At 45.2% G+C, this 25,661-nt stretch overlaps 2 protein-coding genes and 1 non-coding gene across 3 annotated transcripts in view; 1 reads left to right on the forward strand and 2 right to left on the reverse strand.

The window, feature by feature from the left end:
* Positions 1–8,763, reverse strand: part of SLC66A2 (solute carrier family 66 member 2) — a 71,794-nt gene extending 63,031 nt beyond the window's left edge. The window contains exons 1-2 of the mRNA XM_050891678.1: positions 8,728–8,763; positions 7,869–8,223 (exon numbers count right to left, since the gene is read on the reverse strand). Coding sequence (XP_050747635.1) covers positions 7,869–8,071 — 203 coding nt within the window. The 5' untranslated portion in view covers positions 8,072–8,223; positions 8,728–8,763. The remainder of the gene's footprint in view (positions 1–7,868; positions 8,224–8,727) is intronic.
* Positions 8,764–14,959: 6,196 nt separating this feature from the next.
* On the reverse strand, positions 14,960–15,031 carry TRNAW-CCA (transfer RNA tryptophan (anticodon CCA)). Its single transcript has one exon. It is a non-coding gene; the product is annotated as a tRNA-Trp (tRNA).
* Positions 15,032–20,619: 5,588 nt separating this feature from the next.
* Positions 20,620–23,532, forward strand: HSBP1L1 (heat shock factor binding protein 1 like 1). The gene is made up of 4 exons (XM_050892299.1): positions 20,620–20,676; positions 21,015–21,081; positions 22,071–22,165; positions 23,171–23,532. The coding sequence occupies exons 1-4, from the start codon at positions 20,632–20,634 to the stop codon at positions 23,174–23,176; spliced, it is 213 nt and encodes a 70-aa protein (XP_050748256.1). The 5' UTR covers positions 20,620–20,631; the 3' UTR covers positions 23,177–23,532.
* Positions 23,533–25,661: the final 2,129 nt, after the last annotated feature.

Below are 25,661 nucleotides of genomic sequence, written 5' to 3' on the forward strand. Positions count from 1 at the left end.
CGCGCTCTGGATAAGGCTTTCACTGCACTAAGAAAAAACGCAGGGGAGAAGAACAAGTTTGGCCCAGCCTATGCCCCATGCCCATGATCCCAAAGCTCATTCAGCCTGTGTTTCTGACTGTGCCCAAGTTCCCCTGAACTACTGGAATTCACTACTGCTATATTTGTCTCTTATTCAGGGAATGAGGAAAAAAAAATGGGAAAGATTTAGTCAGAATTACAGAGCAGTTAAAACTGTTTACATCAGGTTTAGAAAAACCATCTCCAATCACAAATGCATTTGCATGTAAAAATACCGTAATGCATTTAAGAGGGGCTGAGCCAGCAGCACAATAAGCTAGAAGCTATTATGATGGTAAATCCAGCCACAGGTCACTGCAAGGTTAGTTCCTCCCTGCTGATGAGATTATTGGCCATTCAGTAATGGGTGCCTCACAAAAGTATTGCTTGGAGTATAAACATCCACCCACTACAGACACACATAAGTATGGGCACCTGCTGTCTGATCATAACAATTTGCCATCACCACAGTCTTACTGGAAATGAGACTGGAAGTATTGCTGCAGATCCTCAACCCCTTAAAAACTGAAAACAAAAGTAAAACAAAACTCACAACACACAAGAGAGGCAAACTGGAAATTTAAAAATTCTTATAAGGACTTCAAACAACGCACACCACCTGTAGATTTTTTTTTACAACCCTCCAGCCAAAGACAATAAAGGTTACACAACAAAACATACTCATGTGAAATGCATCTCCCCAAACACCAATCCCCAAATTGAGTCTCGCAGGCAACACAACCCTCTAAGCTAGGTCACATCTACAGGAAATCAAACAGCTGCCATGGAGACCAACAGGCAGAGCAAACAGGACATGGCCTACACCACACTACCTGGACACCAAGACTGAAGGGAACACCAATGTCAAGGACCACTGTTGAGTTCTTGAAGCTTTAAAAGTAAAGCCAGAACATTCATTTTGCTCAGGATCATGGAAACAAACACCACTCCAAGTTGTTTACTCTACTTCGCATTGATATTAGGGCCTGCCAAAGCAACACTAATCCAGTTTAAGACTCCTCAAGCCAGCTTGAGCTAGGAGCACTGCAAGACATGAGCCCTGCAGGGAGAGCGTGCTGTTTCATGTTCTGTTCACTTTCTGCCTCGCAGATGTTATTCCTATCTTTGCCTAAGCAGGAGCCAGGAGGGGATAAACATTGAAGTAGATTATGAGAGAAAGATGAAGAGCCTTATCATACAAGAACAGGCTCGCAGAAAAGAACAACTTTGAAGTCCTGGGGATGAGGGGGTCACCATCATTATTCTACATTTTCACCCCACAACTACAATGTTATGTGACATAAACAACAGTGACATTTGCAGTATTCGGGGAACTCAGACTCCATATGTCAGACTACAAAGAGACAGAGTTTTTCACTGTTTACTTAATACTGTAAAAACAAAAGAACTCTTTTTTCCTGTACTACTCAAATATGCAAATAAAGGCAGGGAGGGGCTTACATTTTATTAGCATTTCAACATACTTAAAACTATTAATGCATGTTCAGGGTGATGAAGACAAGAGACGTGAACGTTCAAGCCAGAGCAGAGACTAACTAGTCATTGAGAAAACTACGCAATTCCATCAGTACGACTCAATCCTGTTGCAATAATCCTGCTATTCCAGTCCCGGGCCTACTCAAAACAGCAAATGCCAATTGTGCAAAAGAAGCCCAAACTAGACCAAACACAAAAGGTTTGCTTATCTCTTTTCCTGATATGTCTCTGAAAACAAACTGACTGCCGTTGGTGCAACCAGATCACCATCACCCTGACCGCACTGTTTCCTCCTACACTCCTGGACGCCATGTCAGCTTCCACCTGCTGGCTGCTGTCCCAGGCAGAGCTCTGTCTGGGGCAGGGCCTCTGGTCTGTCCTCTGCCCATACACGGGCAGGCCTAACATGGCACCGCCTCAGCTCACAGAGGCGTTCCACTCACCGCAAGAGTGGAAAGCACCAAAGTTACTACAGGCCTCATCACTCTGGGTCGACTTTTCCAGCTCTTTGGGAAGTTACAGATTCTAGGCAACATGGAAAGCATGCGGGATACTGCACACACCACCAGGGCCATGACAGATAGCCCAGGGTAGCAGCATGGCAGGTGTCTTGAAAGACAGTCCATACAATTACAGAATTGAATCAACAGGGAGAACAAGAAACAAACTAGTTTTACAACAGGATCTCTTGATATGAGTTTCTCCTTGACACGTAAACTTCCAAGACATTATGGAGCACCCAAAACAAGCTTCTCACTTAGGCATACAAAATCCTACTTTACCCTTACTTTTTGTACAAAAGAGCAGTGCATTTTATCCTTGCTTTCTGGCATTTACAAAAAGGAGGAGGAATTGCATAACACTTTTGCTCTCAATATCTGAGCAAGATTCCACCAGCAGGCCACATGTAATGCAATCTTTCAAAGTTGTAGTCACTCTGTCAGCTTGGTTTATAGCATCATCCCACCTTCCCCACATGGTAAAAGCTGGCAAGATTCATTTTAGTAACAGAAGTCTTAAAAGCAAAAGTTTCTCCTTCCCACAGAAAGTCCTACAAACAGACACCACTGGCCTGCTACCTGAAGCCAAAGCAACATCTGACAGCAGGGACCTGATCCACAAGTAGCACTGCAGGTGTTACAGCAAAATAAGTATGTAGGAATCTACCCCAGACAACGACAAGTCCAACATTTTCCTATAAACTACCTCCAGCTGCATACTTGTCTCAGTAAACCTCTACTCATTACAGGGAGCTTATTCCACTGACTCCTGCACAGAGAGCTCCCAGTTCTACTGACATTACAGTTTTCAGAACCTGCTTTGTTTCAGGTGAACTGACGTGGTACAGATAGAGGGTTACCTTTGCTCAAAAATAACACACCCCATAGTTTTCATCTTTTCCCTGACTGTTAGAACTTGTTTCCACAGTTTGTCTTAAGGCAACTATTTTGTGAGAACAACTCCAAAATTGGATGGATTTCTGTAGTGTTGCTATATGAGGTTTAGGCCAGTGGCCCACAGAATTGCATCTCAGAATCTTTGGAAAGAATATTGTCTTCCTGGAAAATATACAAACCGTATTATACTACAACATAGAACATTTTATGGACTGCAAAACTGAAAAAAAGTCCAAAAACCTCTGGGAATAGCAGGGAGCATAAGTACTTTTGGCTGAACTTACTCAAGATACAAATAAAAACATCTACTGCTGACTTCTTAGAAGTCTGCAGTTTCCTTTCCTCTAGCTATTTATTCTAATATTAAAAGAAACCATAATTTATCTCATCATAAGCTCAGTTTTAAAAAAAGAAAAGGGGAAGAGAGAGAGGGGGAAGAGAGGGAGAACTCACAAGTAATTTTTTCTGCATCCTCCACCCCCAACTGATTACACAACTCTCGCCCACCTTCTTGTTCCTGTTCTTGATTGTGACAATGCAAAGCTAGTCAGCTGGCAGACTGCAGGCCACATGAACCAAGAAGATATGTCTGTCTTGGTCACAACTGAGCCGAAGTGCCACGGTGTGCTTTGAAGCCAGTCCACAACTTCAAAACAGCCTAGGACAGCTTAACCAGATGATTAACCACCTCAAAGGTCAAGCATCAGTAAGACTCAGGGTATCCCCTGGATATTTTAACCAGGCTTGAACAAGAAATCAGAGCTAACTCTAGCAAGTACAATAAGACATTAGCTAACAAAAATGGTAATGAAGTGTTTCATTAAAAATGCAGAGGGAAAAAAATTTATATCAGATTTTTTGGAGCATGCCATACATCTTCATATGTACCAAAATTACAAAGGCGTTGAGTTTTGCACTGCCTCTTCCTTTTTACCCACAGTGCAGACCTTCTCCAGGCTGACCAGTCCAGAAGTTGAACTGAGTGGAGAGTGAGAAATAATGACCTGTGGGGTCTGGAGAAGACAGACAGGAGAAGCAGTACTGACAATGGCAGAAGGACTAGAACAAAGGAGCAGCTGATACCAATCATAAATCATGACCAGCAGCTACACTGGCACCCCAAAATAAACACCGCTTTGAAGCATTATATAAAATGATAACAACAGATTATTACTAAAAATAAAGCTAACTTGATATCAAGTCTAGTCACAGCACAAAATCTACTTTTCACACTGGTAAATGGAGACTCCATTGTGTGATGCTGTGAGCACAGACTTTGTACTTTTCAAAAAAAATTTTTTTTTCAGAATCCTCTTTAAAAGGGCCAAAGACTTCACATACAGTCAACACACTGAACCACAAATTCGCACAGTCAAACTTCTACTTTTTTTTTTTTCTAAACAAAAGCCATGTGTGCATAAACAAAGCAAAGTGGAATCATGCCCATTGCTATCCATATGCAGTTTTCACTCTTGCAGACCAGTCCTCTCCCACTGCTTTTCCACAAAGTTCGGGCATATAACTCACTGTTGGAACAGAGCAAGGCCAAACACATATAAGTGAAAGCAGAAATGTCTCTTTAAAGACGACATTTTGAGACATTGTGAAACAGAGAAGCATGGAAAATGACTTAATGGATAATGTGTTACTGTCATCACTAGCAAACAGTTCTTTGAGCACACCCTGAAACTAAGGTATTAGGTGGGAGGAAGACAAGGAGGAGAGGCATTGCACTGAGTCCTCTTAACTTTAAAAGATGGCTTACCATTGGAGACAGCGTAATTGGAGGAAGAGAAATTGTGGAAACAGGTAACTGAAAACAGGATTGTTATCCTTGATCTCAGTAGTAGTTCATTGGCTACTGTCACAGTGCAATGCACCAGCGGCAACTCTCTTGACACATAAAACACGCCAAGAAGATTAGAAAGTAAATACTCTATTTGGAGGGGAGACAAAAGGTCAAACTTCACCCACGGCAAAACCAGACATTAAAAAAAAAAAAAACAAACCAAAAAAAACTCTGAGTACAGTTCTAGGAACACATGGAATCTGCCAATTCACAAATAGGAAATGAGGGAATTGCCCCCACAGCTGAGGTGAACAAGGTACAGTAGAGCCATGGGGAAAGGTGGGACTGGGTCTGTTATGAGTGACAGAGACACAGAAAGACCAGCACTACTCGAGTGAAAATACAGAGGAAACACGGCATAAAAGGCAGGAACTGTCTGTTCCTGTTGCCTGTGCATCTGAAATACGCAACATTCCACTCTGTGAGCCTCAAATTCAAGAATATAAGAAATTCAGGGAAAATCTGGAAGTAACAACAGAAACGAATCACAGAAATGTCTTTGAAGTTAAACCCCCCCCCCCCCCCAAAAAAACCCAAAACCCCCATGAGCCATCCTAAGACATAATTAAGGCCTGAAAAGCAACACTATTAGAACTTGAAAGTTTTTGAGGCCTACCACTTTAAGTACTTATTTTTGGATCAGTGTGGAGGGGAAGTCAGGAGGGATGAATCTGGCACAAATCATACACTTAGTAAACAAGGGTAATGAAGAGAAACTAAAACCAATTGAAAACAGCAGCTATATGTCAATAAAGTTTTCAGAAGAGAGACTTGGATTAAGGTCTGGACTGGTTTGCTAAAGGGAAGGAGGAGTAATCTTATTAACTGGTACTTTGAAAGTCAGATTGGGGAAAAATTATACACAAAACAAAATTACTTGTAGGAACACTTCTGTTCCAGCATAAGAATGGATCAAATTATTTAATAAATTTAAAACAAAATAAACAAAAACCTTCTAATTCCCTCTAATGAATATTACATACTATATTAAAATAATTCTGCTGTTTATGCCAAATTATCTAGAGTGCTGTGTCCCAGATAATGCATCAGCGATGGGTGACATTAAACCACTAACACAAAAATTGTATTGCCAAGCTGCTCTATGGGTGCATTTTAAACATGTTCACAGAAATCAGAGTCTCTTGCTCTGCTATCTTCCTTTAATCATCCATATGCCCAAGGATAATATCCACCCTCAATGCTGCTTTCATGACTTACTGGTGTTTATAATGAACTACCAGGGATGCCTAATCTTTTTAAGTAAAGCAGCAAAATACTCTCTCAGGGAACACTGAATTACCATTATGCAAGTCTTCTTTTCTGTCTCTTAGTTCAATAGAACTAGAAAGAGACGATTCATTGTAAGTACAGACAGAAAGGTTTCTGCAGGCTCATGCCTGCAACATTTCCCCATAGAAGCGGCTATACCACAAGCCAGCAGCATGCCTTACACTCCCCCTGTAGCCAGACACACCTACGTACGTGCTGCGTGAAGCCATTCCATGCCATCAGCGAGCTCCAAGATGACCAGAGCCTACACAGAGCTAGTACGTGTCACGGAGTGACACTATTATGTGGCTTAAATACTCACAGTATAAAATTACATAATCTTATCAATATAACTGCATTCTCTCTCTTTTGAAATGTTGACAAATCTTTTAACATTAACATAAATTAGAACTTGTCATTACTCGTAGTATTTATTCTTTTGCACATCTCTTAACTAGGTAGACTTTAAAACAATTCAAATTAAAGATCTTTCAGTTCTTCCATAGTTCAAGTCTCATTTAACAGATGCACTTGCCTGGGTTACCTAGAAACTGCCAGCATCTCCATTCAGGTGCAAACCATTTGTATATTTCAACTACCTCCAGTGAAACAAAAAATTAGATAATTACTATTTCTCAAACAGTGAACTCGGGCTTTTCACTTCTCCTCCCCCTGACAGTTCCTCTGCTTCCCTTCCGCTCTCTGCTTTCTCCAACAGCTGCTCCATACACTTCCCCCCAGGAAAATATAGGTCCAATGCAACAAGTAGGTCTGATCTAGTGATGACTCCTCAGTTTGACTGCCAGCTGTGGTCCCAAGAGAGGGTCCCCCGTTTTCTCCACTCCAGCACAGCACTTAACATGTTGCATTTTGCTGTAGAAGAATCCAGGAAGCTCCTTATACTTAAAGAGTCAGAGGAGCTTTAAAAAGCAACTGGAAACCAACCAAATGAGGTAGCCTGTTACCTATCAGTTCTTTGTGGACTACAAAGCAGCATTTTGTAGTCAAAATATTCTTAGAATAACTGTTCTTAGTTGCAGTAATTTCCCAGACTATTCCATCTTTGGCTTCTCAAGTACATTCCCAGTGTCGTAGCATCTACATTATACGAAGTAATGAGGAATATAAGTTAATAAAATTCATTCACGAAAATCGTGCCCTAAGAACATTTTCTTTGTCCAGCAGCACAAGATCTAAATAAGGAAGCAAACTTGCTTTTAAATATTGAAAACGATGTCAAAAACAAAAAGAATTTGCTTTGAAAGACAGCCCACCTTTTGCCTGCTTATCAAAGAATGAATATTTTCATCTGTAGTTGTGCATGGAGCTCTAGAAGTGAACCCCCTCTGAAGCCAGTTGGCATCCCAGGAAAATGCAAGAACATATGGCAAGTGTCCCAATGACGTCAATACTAACTAGATGCCAGAATAAGCGTGCGGGACCGGGGCCTTGACTCTGACAACGGCGCTAGAGGGGCAAGCGAAATGTAAAATACAGTCAGCAAGAAAAAAAGATCGGACTTAGCATAAACCTCTTTACCAACAGGTTAAAAAGTTGCATCTTGGAACATCAGAGCGCTGATAATTAGATCTGGCAAGGGTAACAGACAGCACTTCTGAGGCCAGTTCATTTTACTCTATGCAGATTCACCCACTTATGGAAAGACAGTATTTTGATCTTCAAGAGAGGGGAAAAAGTATGTAAAACATTATTTCCTCAAATATTCCAAATCAAAGCTTTACAACTAGCAAGCAAGACCTTTAGAACCGGACAGACACACACACAAAACCAACCTACCAAAAAAGTATCCGCAAAATGTTGGCGACCAGTAACACCAGGCAGACGTAGGTGGAAAAGCCCTCTGCATTCTGTGTCCGCCGGATGTCTCTGTACTGCGGAATGTAGGGCACCACGCCGCCGAACACCATAGCCCCCGCAGCACCCCACGACACCAGCTGGTGCATTGGGACCAGCAGCCACTCCAAGCCACCCGCCTCCATGACGGGGGGAAGCGGGGAGGCTGCCCCGGGGGCAGTCACGCTGAGGGATCGCCTTCCGCTGCAGTTCTCCGGCGGAGGTCGGCTTTAGCCACGCACGGGCTCCTGGATGGGATGCGGCACCACGACTGCGCCCTCTCTCGCAGGGCCAGGACCTGGAGAAAGGGACGGGACGTGAGCCTGGCTCTGCCTCGGGCTGCTCCAGCCGCTCCCAGCCGGCCGCCGGGCAGGAGCGAACCTAGGCCACCGCCCTGCCACAGGCGGGCCGGGGGTCGCCCCGGCTCCGCCGCCCCAACCCGGCGCGACGCTCCGGCCCTCACACGGGCTCCCCCCACAGGGGGAACCCCGGCTCTGGCACGGCCCAGGGACGGGAGCCGCCCCCGCTCCGCCGCTGAGGAGACCTCCTGCTCAAGGGCCGAGGGTGCCAGGCTGAGGTGCGGGGGGCAGGGAGGGCACGGACACACGCCCCCTCCGCCGGCGGGAGCCTCCGCACGCCCGCCCCCCGGTTGCCGAGTCGTTTCTCTGAGGGGGCCTCCCTCACCCGCCCGCTCCCCGGCGGTTCCCAGCCGCGCCCCGCTCATCCGGAGCCACGCGAACACGCGCGTGCGTCTGTCTGTCTGTCTGTCTCTGTCTGTCCGTCTGCCGGCCCGCCTCCCCACCTGCTCCCCGCGCTCCGGCCGCCGCCATCCCCCTCCGCCCGCCGCCGATCTCGCAACTAGGGGCACGGGCCGGCGGCAGCGGCGGGCCCCGGGCGGCCCGTGACGCCACGATGACCAACGGCGCCTCCGCCAATGAGCGACGGGGCCGCCCCGCCGATTCCGCGCGCGCGGCGCTGCCGCGTCCCAGCGGGTGCGCGGCCCCGCGGCGGCGGCGGCTCCTCCGGCGGGGGAGGCGGCGGCGAGCGTGGCCGCGGGGCTCGCGGAGCCGGCGCGTTGCTTTGCCAAGCCCCGAGGACCAGGCGCTGCCGGCGCCGTGTCACCGGGGAGGCTGCCCGCCGGCGGTACCGGCCCCGCCGCCGCTACCTGGGGCATTACTGCCTGCCCACCCGCCCTGGTGCGGCTCCCCGGGCACGCACAGGGAACGCGAGCCGGCTGCGGCAGGCGGCCTCGCCCCGGGAGGGCGGAGGGTGCTCAGGTGCCCCGGCAAAGAGGCGGCGCCGGTCGTACCTGCGGACCCTTCCCTCTCCGCTCGCTGTTCTCAGACGCTGTCCCAGGTCTTGCTCCCCTGTCTCTGACGTCTCCCTTTTCCTTAAGAGTTGCCAGAAACTCCGTCACGCTTCGTGAACGTTACATTTCAGTGGCTCTCAAAATTGCACTCGCTCCTTACCTATATGCAAGACAGCTGTAATCGGCACATCTTCCTTACGAGAGAGAGGGTTTTTCCCCCACAACGGTATCGATAAAAGGTGGCAGGGGGAGGGAAAACGTGCATCTTCTACCCAAAGCGATCGGCGAGTCTTTGCTGCTGTTTGCACTGGGCCAGCAGAGAAGTACAAGCGCTGCACGCAGATGCTACGAGGCGAGTGATAGCATGGATGCTGCATCCTCAAACGGCCGCTTGAGGTGGTGGCAAAAAGGGTGGTTCATCCATTTAACCTTACAAGTGGCTGCACAGCTGTCTTCAAAGCTTCTTCCTTGGGCTCCCCATAATCCGTTCATAGACAGGTTGCCTCCTTCCTTGTATGTGCTCCTGCCGCTCATCCAACAGGCGAGAAATGAGATGGGTTGTCCTGCAACTGAATGATGTATTATTTTGTGTCGTGTATCAGCAACTCTAAGTATTTGTTGCGAGTCTTGAATGGAAAGGAGCTGAATTGAAAATAGAAAGAAATGTTTGTTTCAGGGCTTCTGAAGCCTTTTGTTTACTTCCTGCATAGCAGCACAGCACCTTGCTCAACTGCAACCATTTCTGCCACCTGGCAAGTTTTTGCAGCGTACATGCAGCCCATGAACCTGCACGTTACTTCAGAGTGTATTTTTCAAAGACCATTTTTGGGGTACCATCACACAACCATCCAAAACACTCTCCTACGTAGATGAGGTGACCAGTGATAATGTTAGGACTCACCTTTCCTACAGTGAAGTAGTAGCTCTGCTACTGGAATGAAGCTCTACTTCATTCCACAGACCTGAAAGTTTCAATGTCAAAGTTAAAAATACACAGTGGAAGTCTTTAATTCTGATTTTTGGATGAGGAGCCTGAAGTTCTTGATTTCAGAGCATCTGACTCATTCAGAGAGAGTATAAAAATCATGTATAAACTGCATAAACATATTTCATTATTTAATGGCTCATATTCCATATATCACTTGTGCATTGTTACAATCATGCAGTTATGCCAGCTTCTTCCCAAACATTTCTTGGGACCCCTTGCCACATTATCTTTCCTTAAGCACAAAGGTCTAAACAAGCCTCAGGCTGAAAATAAGAGCAGCCCAGATTAGGAAGCCAACTTTTGTTCATGTAAACACAAGTGTTTTGAGAAAACATTGAGAAATTATCTTGAGAAAATAGGTATTTTGAAGTAATGGTCACCTACATAGAAGAAATTGCCCAGGCTGACACCAGTTCTCCAGGTTAGCTTCCAGAATAATTCCAGGACACTTTTAAATCTTGTGTGATAACAAATTTCATACAACATTAAGATTCTGAAGTACTCAACTGGAAACAGACAACTGCCTTAACTTAGGTTGTTTACCCTTACTTGAAATTGTAAGGGTAAAAATGCTGAATTACAGCACGTTGCTGTGTGAATGTAGTTCAGTTTTGGTCACTGAAAAACGTCCTAGCTGTTTAGCAGTTAATCCGCTGATGTAAGCTAACCTGACTAGCGATGCCAGACGCTGGGGAGGGGAAGGAATGACAGGTTGGCTTGAACGCCTCTGGCTGAGCAGCTGCACAAAAGCTTGTGCCAGCACCAGGGAGGGACCGCTCAGGTCTCGGAACAACCTAAGCAGCCAGGGGCAGCTTTCTTTGGCAGTGGTGCCGTCCTAAGGTGCTCGCTGACTCCCGCGTAGCATACAGCCCAGCACACAGAATATCCAACCGCAACAGACCCAGCAAGACTCCAGTAGGAGAGTCCCCTGGAGAAAATTTATCTAAAGCTCGGGTGACAACAGGTGACTGAAGAGAGAATCTTGCCTCATCGAGGAAAAGTCCCGCAACCGGCAGGTCTGAGTGCAGCCAGATGAGAATGCTCAGCCTTGTGAGGCTTTACATCAAACTAGTTTTCTTTGTCTGGTATTTAGTAACTGAGAGGGAGCTCAGAAGGACCGCTTCCTTGGTGTAAAAGCAGAGCCTACCATAGAAACAGTACTGCTTCACTGCCAGACAGCAATTCTCTCTTTTTGAGTGAGGAGAAAAAGAACAGGTGCATTTATTTTTCCATACAGACTGGCAAAATTCCCCCTTTAAAAAAAAATTCATTTGCTAGAACTGCATTACCCATTGAGAAAACAGAAGCACGCAGTATGTTTCACACCACGTCTTTGAAGACTCGTATTAATCTTTTTATGACAACTGCTGTAAGAGAATTGAAATTGAATATGAGAGCAGCTCTAGCCACCTAGTTACGAGCTAGCTCCTAGCAGTTAACATTTTGGTGACAGCGTAGTCCCTAAACCTCCAATCATAACAAGAACTTTGATTTATTCCAGATTAAGAAATCTGATAGAGATTATACCTGTTAAGAAAGGTTCCTGTAGTATCTTTGGATAAAGTTTAAGCAAGCTGAAAGTGGTGAACAGACATGGGATGTTTTCAAAGGGATTTTAACGTTGGTAGAGGTGGTAAAAATTATTATATAAGGTTTTGTTTTGCAAATAGGTCCACTGAATTAGAAGAGTAAGCAGACGCTCATTTCTACAATTGGCTCCACGTAGCCATATTCCTAGCAGAACGTCACTAGGGCCAACAGGACACAGGAATCGACCACCCAAGTTGGACCAGTTTCAAGACTGAAGCCTTAGCTACCTCTCTGCAGTTTTTTACAGGAGGAGGGGCACTGTTGGTGCTTCACTTGTAGCTACTGCAGTAGCAAAAATAGCAGATTGCTGCAAGTCGTCTAACTAGTCTGATGTTCTGTCAATTGATTTTGAAAGATGAGTATTAAAATTATTTTATATTCTACATTAGAGAAATGCTGTTGCACTGAAGCAAGCATAGGAAGTCCGGGCAAGATGTAGGCTAAAGACACAGTGCAGATAAGCTGCAAGTCACTCCTTGAACACATTGCACAATAAACGTTGTCATAAGGATTATGTGAATTCCTACAGTAGCCAAATTCCCTTCAATTATCACATTATATCTCATTCTACAACAATAGTAATGGTGAGATTAAAAAGAAATATTCACTGTACTGTTCATAAAACAAGTAAATGGGTCTTAAGTACCTTGAAATTGGCCTTTCCTACCAAGATGTATTATCACTAAATCAGCTGTCCTCTCCACTTCTGATTTTCTAAAGCAATCCCACTGCAACTGGTGGCAGAAGCTACCTCCTGGCCTCTTCAAACACTGGTGAGCCGCTGTTTCTGCAACTGATGGACAGAATCAAGCTAGCGTTAACAGGAGATACTGTTTTATTGCACATCTTCACCACTTTTTCTTTCTCCTTCTGCACTGGTCTTTGTAAACAGAGCAGGGAGTATAAGCATGGGTGGAGCACCCACCAGCATGCAAAGGAACTCCCTCTCCACTTCCAAGGAAGGACCTCTGACAAACATGCCCAGCCTACAAGCCCATCTCTGGGCAGCAGTGGCATGCTCTGCACCGGGGAGCAGGAACCAGGACCACGCAGGCTGAGCTGATTAGACTCCTCTCTGTACTTGGACTGCTACCATCTCCACAGACAAATGAAGAAAAAGCCCCAAACCAAACATGCCAGAGAAGCAGGAATCAGCCTGACAGCTGGCAGAGATACATGAGCCCTTCTTCAAACCATTATAGCTTTGAAACAACAGGCAAAGTTCAGGCCAGTAGAGAAATAAACAACGTGTCACACAGGCAAGAAGTTGAACCGGGACTGCTTAACCCACAGCCTGTTCTTCTGTCAAACAGGTCCAGCTGACTACAACCATTTCTTCCCCGCATGCTCTTCGTGTGCCACTGCGCGTGTCCCGTGGCCGCAGGGTCACCTCAGCCAGCTGGTTGCAGCAGAGGAGCCTGCAGGCAGCTCCCGCTTGGCACCAGCCACTGCGCCACCTGCGCATCCTTGCCCGCGTCCAACAGTGCAGTGAGAAGTTCTCATGTCAACAACCTCTAGGAGCAGAGCTGTTTTCTCAGAAGAAAATACATAATAGCTCAAAGGACCAGAAACGAGGAACGTCTCCACAGATGGGATCTGCAGAGCGTGCCATGGGAAAATCCATGCCAGCTCCATCCAGTGCTGAACCAATGTACAGTGCCCAGCATCGAAAGGGACATAAGGTTTACTCACTATCTATATTCCTCTTTTTATTCTTATAAAAATAGCTTTTTTATTGAGCCATTTTTTGTTGGACCTTTCTTGCCGAGATGCAGAAAGAGCCCTGCACCATCTCCCTCTCTCCTGCACTTCACCCCTCCCCAGGGCAGAATACTTACTAATTACAGGATCATTGCATTCAGCAAGAACCTGCTGATACTGGGGAGTGAGATGGGAAAGAGGGAGTGTGGTGGGTTGACCCAAGCCAGCAGCAAAGCCCCCACCGAGTCGCTCACTCGCTCCCCCCAGCAGGATGAGGGAGAGAATCAGAAGGGTGAAACCAAGAAAAAAAACCTCATGGGTTGAGATAAAGTCAGTTTAATAAGTGAAGAAAAAGAACAAAAATAAGTGATGCAGAGGTAATCACTCATCACTTCCCACGAGCAGACCAATGCCCAGCCAGTCTCCAAGCAACAGCTACTTTAGAAGAAACTATCCCCCCCAGCCTGTTTTTATTGCTGAGTGTGATGCTACATGGTCCAGCGTGTCCCTTTGGTCAGTGGGGGTCAGCTGTCCTGGCTGTTTCCCCTCTCACCCTCTTGCCCACCCCCAGCCTATTTGCCAGGGGCGGGGCAGAGTGAGAAACAGAGAAGGCCTTGATGCTGTGCAAGCACTGTTCAGCGACAGCTAAAACACTGGTGCGCTATCATCAACACTGTTTTGGTCACAAATCAAAGCAAGCACCATACGGGCTCCTATGAAGAAAGTTAACTCCATCCCAGCCAGACCCAGCATGGGGTGAAATGCAATTTGGGAAGTCCTTAAACTGGCTTTATCTCTGAAGAATGAGTGAGGGTGCAAGTGCAGTGTCTTAAGTCTCACCAGAGCTATCTATCCCTAGCCCTCTCTGACTCATTTTCTCTCCCTCTTGATGAAGCTGTGGAGTGGCTTGGAAGCAGAGAGAGAAAAGAAAAATGACAGAGAAACTATAGCTTCAGCATGATTCAAAATACCATGTGATCTGGAGGCAGTACTCATTACAGCACTCAAACTATTTTTTCTTTCTCTGTTCCAGGACAAGGACAAAGTGTTTCTGGTGTCATTTACGCACTGTAGCACACTCCTGGTTTGCTTCTGTTGAGATAAGCTCGGCATCTGTGGTACACACAAGAACATCTTCTACACATAAGAACAGAACAAAACAGATTTACGCTGCCCTTACCAGGAGCAAAGAGTGCAGCAAGGGGGAAAAAAACCCAAAAACCAACTTTATTGCATGAGTAACAATTGAGTCCAAGACAATAATCTAGATGAGACAGACACAAACGTTGCAGTGTGATTTTTCTGAAACCCCAAGGAGCTGTAGTTACAGGTCCTTTTCAACTCATACAACATTTATCCCAGAGAGAAGCTGAACATCCTCACGTGTCCTCTTGAGCCCCTCCAGCCAGCACCAAAAGTAGGTGCAGCCTTTGGGGGCCCCCCTCCTGACCCCAGTGTGACTTGAACACACAACCTTCTGATCTGGAGTCAGACGCGCTGCCGTTGCGCCATGAGGCCATGCTGCTGCCCCCCTGCCCCTGGCTGTGGAGGGCCAAGTCTCCAGCACGCTTCTGCCCAGGTGACACTTGCACCAGCCTACGCTGGCAGCATCCCTCAGCACCCTCCAGTCCCTCTATGTCCTTGTCATTTCAGATGCCTTTTGCCAGGCACGCTTGGAATATGCACCCACAAGGCTCCCACTGGCAAACGCCATGTGAAGCACTAAATGGAGTAGGGGTGGGAGGGCCTCCTACAGCAGCCAAGCTGCATAAAATACCTGTCATATTCTTAGCACCCCCCTCTGCCGCAAATGTCTCACAGAAGAAAGCAAGTGAAGCAGGCAGGCCACTGTCAGTAAAGGTTTCAGTCTTAAAAGCATATTTGCAAAGGATCTTTATTTCAGTCAAGAAAGGGCAAGCTTTTTCTCCCAACAAAAACAGCCAAAGAATCAGATGTTCGCATCCTTGGGTTTTTATATTACTGTCATTGCTCACTGATTCAAACTTTGCTGTTAGAGCACATATCATTTATCCTACACCTGATGTTCCCCAGTGTTATTCCCCATATTTGCCCAAATCCACCCATGTTTTCTGCAACCGTAGTAAGTGCTTTCCACTAATTCAAGGTGAATTTAAACTGCCTGTACCAGGAAAACACTCCAGTTGTCTTCTCTGGGATAAATTATCTCTGAAGCTGCAAGGAAGCATGAACACAACTGCAGTTTGCTCACAGGAAACTTTAGCCACGGTTCTTTACAGCTTCTGGAAAAGCAAAACGTGCATCTTCAAATGAACCATTCCCTCCTTCGCCCAGCTTCCAGCCTCTTCAGCACAGGCTCTTTTACCAAATTTTGTAGAAAAATACTCTTTCCATCACACACCCCACCACATGCCACATTTAATCTCTGTGTAAAAAACACACATTCTGCTCTGGACCACAGCGTACCTGGAAGACAGCCACACAAGGCTGTGGGATCGGAACATGTGGGGTCAGATCACTGTCCTTGTGCCGCAGAGGCTGCCTCTTCTTGCCCTCACAGCGGAGGCTGGCAGAGCCTTGCCTGTTACACACTGCACTTTCTTCAAGAAAGCTCCACTGTGCACGTATGACACCCAGCGTAAGGAGCAAGACTGCGGGGTGATTTGAACGCAGCCTCCAGATCCATTGTCAGGCATGCCACCAGCGGGCCACGAGGCCGGAGAAACAGATCCCGCTGCCTTTTCCACTGGGGACAAACACCTCCAGATCCCTCCTGGAGCCTTTCAGGAGAGGAACTGCTCGATGAATGCTCCTTCACCCTCATTGTCCAAAGACAGTAGGAACAAGGCTGGAGCAGAAAGCAGCATGGGAAGTCGCATCTCTGACCAGCCACGCCTGGGGAACATAGCTAGAGATTTCTGGATTGCCGCGTAATAGTTCAGTCAACAGCAGCTAGACGGGTGATTTCACACAGCCACGAATTACACACAGCTCTTCACAGAGCCAAAGGATGCCACCATGCCAGCCCTGTAGTCGAAGCATCTGCGGCAGCCTTTCTGCTGCTCCTACATTTATCCCCAGTGCAGAACACTTACAGGGGAAACTATACCCTGTTTTCTGTTACAGCTACTTAGCAATACATGATGCCCATAGTACATACAAGAAACTTCTGATAAAGAATATCCTTAACCCTGTCAGGTTTTTTTCTGGAGAAACTTGTAGAGAGGGGCTGACTGAACAAGTTTCACAATAAGGGGATTTGTGAGCAGCAGTACCAAAAAGCAACACTTTCACTGAAGGCAGAGCACCTTCATCAGAGATCAGGTTTCCCGACCACTGGAATTACCCTTTTCTCTTCAAAGATACAGAGCCTGAAATTTGAACCATCCACAAACACCCAAGCTTTTAATATTCACCTCAAATGACTTGTCTTTCAAAGAAGCACTACAGTTGTCAGACACCATTGACCCAAATGCCTTTTCCCCATGCCTGAAGCATTTGCATTTCACTCACCACATCTTTCCATGCTTTTAAATAACAACAACTTGTTACTTCTACTGATGTTACCAGATGAAAGAGAAGTGATGTCTTCACCAGTAAGTATTCCAGCGGAACAAGCTTTCAGTGAACTACACTATGCTGAGTCAAGAGAAACAGGTAAATGTTAATAGTTTGCTTGCAAGAACCATCAGCACCATTTAGGATTTCAGCATATAAAAGCTGATGACCTAGCAAAGCCAGACACTTTTTCTGCACATTGTGTCCCTCTAAACAACGACTGCAAAGTGACACAAGAGAAGCTTCCTATGAGAGGTGGAAAGACCAAGCACAGCATGACTCAAAGACCCAACCCTACAATTTGGTAGCAGAAATACCATGACTGTGGTGCAAGAACTAGCTTGTACCTAGCCCTTTTCTCTTCAGAGAAAACTTTTCCAATTGACCATGCTTCTGCCAGGAAGACAAAAAAAAAAAAAAAAACCAAAAATTTGCCGTGTGATTTGCATCCTGCCTTCTGATCTACAGCCAGACAAGCTGCCATGGTGGCTCAGGAATACTTGCCTTCTTGTCTCCTTCCAGGACTAAATTTCCTGTTTTCTTTCTTACACACACACACGTAATATTAGGCTTTTTTTCAAGACGCCCTCTCTCTGTCCTCACCTCCATTCCAAAGCGGCCCTGAGCCAGACATGCTTGGAGTATGTGACCAGAGGATTCCTGACCCCTGGTATATAAAATCTCATTTGTCAGCAAAGAGGAGAGGGAAGAGACTTTATGTAACATCCAAACAATAAGAGTAATGCATTTCTACAAAACAATTCCTTTATTGCTCCACACCGCAGGCTTTTACAGCATGGCATCGTATAGTAGTGGCATTGAACTTGGAGCTTAGGACTATAAATGTTTAAACATACTTTTATTTCCTATCCAGCTACCCTGACTTCTCCTCCCAGCATTGGAGGGACTGGAATTTCCCTAGGAAAGAGCAGGAGAAACACACTTTGGATTCCATTTCAGCATAAAAGCACAATGTGAAGAGTTCACAGCACAGGCCTGCAATTCTGAAATACGATGGAAGCAGATGGCTCCCCAGCTTCTAGGTCACCCTATTTTTTATTACTTCACGTGCTTCATACCAAGAGGACATATTTAAGTTGAAAGTGACTAAAGTCTAAGCCTTTTACTGAAAGAAAGTATCATAGAGCTTATTTTGGCATGGAAAATTAATTTATATTGTCAAATCTCTTTTGTTCCTCTCTTCCTCTCTCTAACACCCTCAAGACCTGTTTTTGTATTCATTGCCAACATGAACTTCTTGGTACCCTTTTAGTAAATGAAGTATTCTTTACTTATTGCAGTAAATACTCTTATGAGCACCATTAGCACTGGTTGTTTACTGGTTCTCAGCTAAACCTCTGCTTTTGAAAACAACAACAACAACAAAAGATTTTTGCTCAGCTTCCCTTAGCCCATGGATGCATGCCTAACATGGATTACTGCTTTTAAAATATGGCTCATCTTACATTCCCAGATTTCAGACCCTGGAAATGTATGTAACAGCTCAAGTCTGAAAAACTGAGCCCTCTGAGGAGGGAGAATAGAGAATCGGCAAAGCCAAGAGTGCCAGTTCTATTTTAAATAAATTCATTGTTAAGCAAAGTCTTTTTGGTCTTGCCGTTTGCCTCTTCTATGCTTAGGTTTTCTGAACTTTGGAACTTTTCCACGACCATTTTTGGCTTTACAGACACTTCCATTTTTATTCCATAAACCCCGCTGTGGACTATTGGCCTAATTCAGCTCAAGATTTGAACTAGGAGGGCCATTCAAATTAGCTGTGGAGGCCACAAAGTAAAAGAACCAGACCTTTGGAGGGAGAAATGCATGGTGAAATATTTCCTTTGGTCTCCTTCACACTTTTAATTGCCCTTCCTCCATTGCTGTGCTGGCTGGATACCATGTTTTTTTGTTCTGACCCCACTGACCTGCCTCGCAAACGAGAGGACCTATTTACAAAAAGCCTTTACCAAGTCATGCTTGTTTTCAGTTGAACTCCAGCCTAGCCATTGCTAAAATCTGGCGCTACAAAGAATCAGGGCAATTCTTGCAAACTTATTGGCTGTATAATCCTTCCTCCTCCACATTTCCAACTGTTTCTTTACCCCTGCAAACTCTTCACTGCAAATAGGACTCTATGACTTTGTTCAAGGTATCTGGACACAAGCAGACAGAGCCACTTCGACTGCCTCCAGGGGAAAATATTGCTGCCTAAGAGGGAAGCTTATGTAGCTGTTTTGGCAGGAGGGAAAACCAGGAAGACTATGGCTGTTATCAGGAGTAAAAATGCAAAAATAGTACAGCTCTACTATCTAGCCCTAAGGGAAATGAGATTTATTAGCAACAAATAAACAGGTAAGAAGCAAAAACTGTTTCTTACTATTTATGCAACAGAACAAAAAAGCTATGTGGTTGCAGCTAGTGGCTATGTACAAATGCAAAGCATGTCTATATGCATATTATTGTTCAAATGGTTTTATCTAGCAGCTTTCTAGAGCAGTAACACTGCTAGAGCACTCAAGCTCTGCAAAACTTCCCTGATTTTTCTTTCCACAACGAGAAAGGCAAAGAGGAGAATCTGCAAGAGTGGGAAGACAAGGATGTACAGAGGAGAAGCCACAATTATGGGAAGCAGGCAGCAATGTGGAGGTTTGCTTTGGTGCCAGAATCTCACCACAGAGATTAACACGCCTTCCCAAATGAGGCGGGGAAGGTCAAGAAGGAAAACAATTAAGTTTATTAAGAAAGATTGTAAGTGGTAGGCTTACAGGAGATAATCTTTCCAGCATTTGAGGTCAGTACTAACGCCGGAGAGAAACTTTTTGTGGATGAAGGCACTGTTACATGTTTGGCATATCTGTAAAGTAATAGACTAAGGAAAGCTATTGCCCAACAGTGATATTCTCCTGACCATATAAGCACAGTAAATTGAAAACCTCTTCATTTACATCAGGCAACAGTTACAGCACGCAGGACATCTGCATACACAAGAAGACACCTCTGCAATAGATGCACCAGGCGCTTTTTATGCTATGAAGAAGAAAACCGCAGGGATGACCTACATGCTAGCACGACTGTAAGAGGCACCACCCAATTCTTGCTGGTGCCTTCGGTCCCGTCTCTTTAGACATTCTGGTGCAAGGAACTTCAACAAGCAGGGTATTTTTACCACTCCGTATTGCAAAAATAATTACACGGGAAAAAGGAAACAAACCTTAAAAAAAACCAAAGCCAAAACTTGGGCCTTGTTGGTAGACAAGCATTTGTCTTCATTTAATTTGTCACTTCGGTCCTATGAAATCGTAAGACCTCTGAAGATCAAACCTCAGCGTCCTTATTTAGTTACTGCCCTGCAGAATTACGATTTCTTCGGAAAATAAAGCAATACCACCGCTAGACGGTATTTAATGATTCACCCACTCCCTTCAGAGCGCCGCGCCGCGCAGCCTCCCCCGCCCGCCCCGCTGCCTCGCCGACCGGCGGCGCGGAGCAGGCGGCTCCGGGCGAGCGGGCGGGGCGCTCACCTGCCCGCCCCGCCGCGGCCGGGGAGGCGGGCGGTGGGCCGCGGCCCGGAGCCGGAGGCGATGGCGGCCGCCGACCCGCCGGGCGCCGGGGACCTCTCGCAGCTGGTGAGCGCGGGGCTGGCTCTGGCGGGGAGCCCGGGGAGCGGGGAGCCCGGGGAGCGGGGGCCGGGGTTGGGGGCACCCTTGCTGCGGGGCTCCGCCTGGGCGGGCGCCTGCCCGGCACCCGGCCCCCTCGCCGGCGGGTCCCCCCCCCCCGTACGGCCGAGCGGAGAGGGGCGGAAAGCCGGCGGAGAGGCGCGGGAGGACGCGTGCCCGGGAGCCGGTCCCTGCGCCCCGGCCCGGCCGCCGGGTGCCGCGGCTCGCTGGGCCGTAGCTGCCCTCTGCGCCGCCGCCCGGGGCTCCTGCTTTCAGCTTTCTCTCTATTTCCCTCCCCACCTCCCCAGGCGGAAGATCTGCTGTGTCAGTTGCAGGAGAATTTTCAAGCTCTGACTGAAAAGATAACGCTGAGAAATATCCTCTTTCGAACCCGGGTTATGAGCTCCGCGGGAGAGGCGTCGTGCTCCTGTGCCTGCGGTTCCTCCGCTGGACCGGGCTTGCTGTCCCTTCTGCGCGTTGATGTCAAGAGGGGCTTTGCTTTTTAACAACGGGATGGGCTTTTTTCCTAAACATCAAATTAAGATATAATGATTGACGTTGCTGAACACCTATGATGTAAAGACAGCTGAATTGGCCTCCAAGCCCGTTTATTTTTCCCTTTACTAAGAGGGAAATCCTAAAAAAGGTTTTACTAAAAGTAGTCACTCCCAGTGAGTTAGTCTCTGTGCGGCAATTCTTGCTTTCAAGTAAAATAAGCATCAAATTATGTGTAAAGATTCTGAAGGTACATTTAAAAAGCAACCATCTTCAAAAATGCCACTTAAATCGGCGTATCGCCGCGTGGTGTTGGTTTAAGAACAGCTGTTAGCCTCCTGAGCGTGGGAAGGTGAGCCCTCAAAAAGAGAAATTGAGACCTGAAGGGGCTCTGAGCTTTCTCATTAGATGTACTTACAGAAACTACCTCTGCTTTCTGAAACTGCAAATTTATTACATTTTCCATTTTTTCTGAAACTCGCACTTTCAGGAAGCAGCTGCTTTAGCGTAAGAGAAGAATGATGTTTTAGCAGCGCTCATATTCTGATTGTGTGGGTTGACTGTATGGTATCACCTAAAACAGTTCCTTGGAAAGAAAACAATCTCTTACACAGAAAATACTCCAGTTGACTCATGGGCATACAGGAAGGCATTTGAAAATATTTAGAACTTGAATGCTTATCTGTTGCAAGAGAAAGTGGGATTGTCTTGTAATAATACAACCTTGTGCATGCTTCATCTTGCATTAAACATGAGTAAGTAAGAGGCTGAGACATCTGGAAGAAAGCTGCTTGTTTTTCTCACAGGAGAAAAAAACCTATCAAATTCTAGAATTCTTATTTATGAATAAGTTATCTTTAACTTTTTACTGGAAGAAATGGGCGAGCGCATTGATGACCTTGAGAAGCATGTTGCTGACCTGATGACAGAGGCTGGGATAGAAAACACCAATGAAGAGTTGAGAGTAAAGAAACTTAATTTTTATTGTATTTTATGTATTTCAACTTAGTTTTGAACTATGGGCAGCACCTAGCATGAAAATATTGTTTAAATATTTATCATCCCTGCATTTACTTGGATTTTAAAGTATACTGAGATTTAAAAAAATATATATTTAAAATTACCTTGGATTTCTTTTTGCCAAGAGCCAAAGAATGCTACCGCTTTTTCAAAAGAAAAACTGTAGCTTGCTGCATCTGTTCCAGCTGAGTGCCACTACAAGGGGCAGTGCAAACTAATCCCAAATATGTAAACTGAGGCTGTACACTTGTAATAAAATGTGTGTGGCTTAAAGCACTCCTGCCCACCATTCCTGTCCCTCAAGTATGCTAACCTAGCTGACTGAGGATTCTCACTGGTATAAATTTATGTACATCTGCTTTTAAACCTGCTTCAGCTTCCCAACGTGGTGCAGAGCACACCTCTTAAATACATTCACCCTGAACACAGCAGTAGTTTGTTCTTGCAGCAGTAAGATGGGGGATGGAAGGAGCAAGGTTAATTTCGTGTCGTTGTCAAACACTCTGTAATATAAAATCATGCTACAGTTCAGGACTGCGTGTTGGATGTTATATCGCTATCTGTTGTAAATGCCCCCCCTCCCCGCGATGAATGCCTTAGCTGGTGTTCTCAGTATTTACGAGACAGCATTGCTCCCGTGTTCTGTGGGTGCGAGTGATGTCTTCTTCCTGTTGTTTCGGGCTTCCCTGATTCAAACTGAGACACATCAATTATTCTTGTCATTTAGAGACTGCTTACCCAGTGAAAGACAGGAATGTCTGTAAATACATTGAAGTAATTTAGGCATCTATTCATTCTGATGCCTTTTTCGTGATAAGCTGTGAAATAATTTTCAGAAATACAATCCATGAAGATGTATTTAACTGTACAGAGATCTTCCTATTTTTATGCTGAATCACAGTCATGAATAATTAAACCACTAACCTACTTATGCACTGTTTCTTTGCAGCACTGAAATGAGGATGTGATCAAGAAAGATAAAGGGAGAACAGCACCGCACTGAATCGGGGAGTTTACAATCAGTGTCACTAGTCACAAAAAGTGTTAGTGAAAACAAACATGCTTGCATCATGTCACAATAGAATCTTTTTTTTTTAACTATTGCTCCAGAAAAAAAGTAGAAAGCTGTCCCCATCTAAATGGGACACTGTATTTCCTGTAATTGGGAAAGAACTGTTAGTTTCAGGGAAGGCAAAACCACTCTTTTGGATAGAAAACTGTATCCTATATAGTGAACTTATATAGTCACAAACTTTTTCAATGTATGAAATGTATTTCATTTATTTTAATAATATTAAATTTTTCATCCTATTTCTTTGTTGCCTTTTTAACTTAAATGTTCTCAGAATAACAAGATCCTTCTATGACAAAACTTTTCTATTTGCATGTGCCATTTTGATGCTTTATATATTTTATATTACAAAATGCGCCTCATCTTATCTGATGTTACTACAAAGGTGCCTTTGCAAAACTTCATAGGTCCCATGAATATAAACTGTTGTGCACTAAAAGAAATGGCAGTATTTGCAGAGATTACAGCTGTTCAGTTGTTCCTCTTTTCACAAGCTCACCCAAAGCTGTGCACACCTGTGCAGATAACATCATCCAGGTATGCATGCTGTGCCAATTTCAGTTCTTTAACATTAGCCATTTTGATGAAAGAGCCTATTTTAAAGATTTCGAGATAGATAAGGAATTCTAGTTACCAAGCATGTCCTGAACAAGACATGGTAGAGTCAAAACAGGACATCTGCACTATCTTTAAGGTTCTTGTACACCAAAACATTGGCACTTCTCACAGGAAAGATTTTGTTTGAAATGTAATGGGAACCTCTTACAACAAATGCAGAAATTGAAGCATTACCAGGTAAATAGAATACCTCAGCTAACGAAGGATAAATATGCTTTTTAAAACTTCGGGAGGTGTTAATGCTTAGCATCTATTACAGAGTCTTCATTAATACCAAGACATAGTTCTAATCAATGCTTTAATCAGTGCAGATTTGCAAGCAATGTCAAACTGGGGGTAGAAGCTGATATGCTAGAGGACTGGCTGGAGACATGGGCCAACAGGAACCTCAAGAAGTTCAAAGGCAAGTGCCAAGCCTCACCTCTAGGACGGGGTAAGCTTATGCTGCAGGGCAGTTGTGAGGGGCTGGCTGGCACGCAGCTGTGCACAGAAGGAGTGGAGTCTGGTGGACAAGTTGAACAGGAGTCAGCAAGGAGCCTGGCAACAAAGTCTGCAGCCACATACCGGTCGGTATTAGCACAAGTAGAGCCAGCAGGTCATTCCTCTCTGTTCAACTCCTGTGAGACCACACCCAAAATACTGTGTCAATTTTGGGGCTCCCCAGTTCAAGAAATATATTGTTACGAGGGAGTTAAAACAGAGAGCCACCAAGATATGGTGGAGTACAAAGCATACAAGGGTTTGAGAGAATTCTTAGTTCAGCCTTAAGAAAAGACACTGGCTTCTTGCTGGCAACAACTACCCTATGACAGAGCATAGGGAACAGTTAGACTCTTGCTGGACGTGTTTTACATGAGAGAGTTAATGGACACAAGCTGGAACACAGGAAATTCCAGCTAGATGCAAGGGACACTTTTTTTCAACTATGAAGGTGCTCAAGCAGCAGAACAGGCTTTCCAGAAAGGCTGAGGAATCTCTATCCTTAGAGATACTCAACACTGGACACAGTCCTGGGCAACCTGATCAAGTGGGACCTACTTTGACTGGGAGGTTGGTGGTCCCATCCAACATAAATGATTCCATAATTAATAACCACTGTAAAGCAGATTAACTTAAGTAGAAATTAGGACCCTGTGTTTTACTTTCTTGACTCATTCTAAATCCTCTAAAACACGCTTGGCAGTAAAAAAAAGCATATTCTACTTTGTCTTGTGACAAACTGGACCAAAAGTACAGGTGTCTCAGCATAGTCTGGCTTGTTTTTTCTTAATCCTGTAAATATGCATGTATCAGTTAAAAAACAAAAACCAAAAAAACCCCACAACACTGGCTCCATTACCACAAAAGAAAAGTTGTCAGAAATGCAAATGGAAACTTCAGAAGCCACGCCACGGTGGAATCCAATCCAAGTCTCATGAATATATATGCATTTTAATATACCATTAGACAAACCAGAGGTCAAATGAGAGAAAGCACAGCTCATCCTTTCTTCAACTGTTGACTATGCATCCAGCTCCAGAACTGCAATTACCCTTTGGCACTGCAGAATCTAAGTACTTCAAGTTGACTACTGTATGCATAATCACCATGAAAAAGAAGTCCATCACCACAAGTCAATTAAGTTGATGGGGGGTCGGGGGTGCGCTCAAAGTCATGGAAGGTGTTTTCTCTGAGTTTTGCTAAATATTAATAAATGCACCTTAGTGTTTTATTCCTATTTTTAGCAGATACAGAAGACCAAGATACTATG

This window comes from Gymnogyps californianus, chromosome 2 (assembly GCF_018139145.2).
Source record: "Gymnogyps californianus isolate 813 chromosome 2, ASM1813914v2, whole genome shotgun sequence".
Lineage (NCBI taxonomy): Eukaryota > Metazoa > Chordata > Aves > Accipitriformes > Cathartidae > Gymnogyps > Gymnogyps californianus.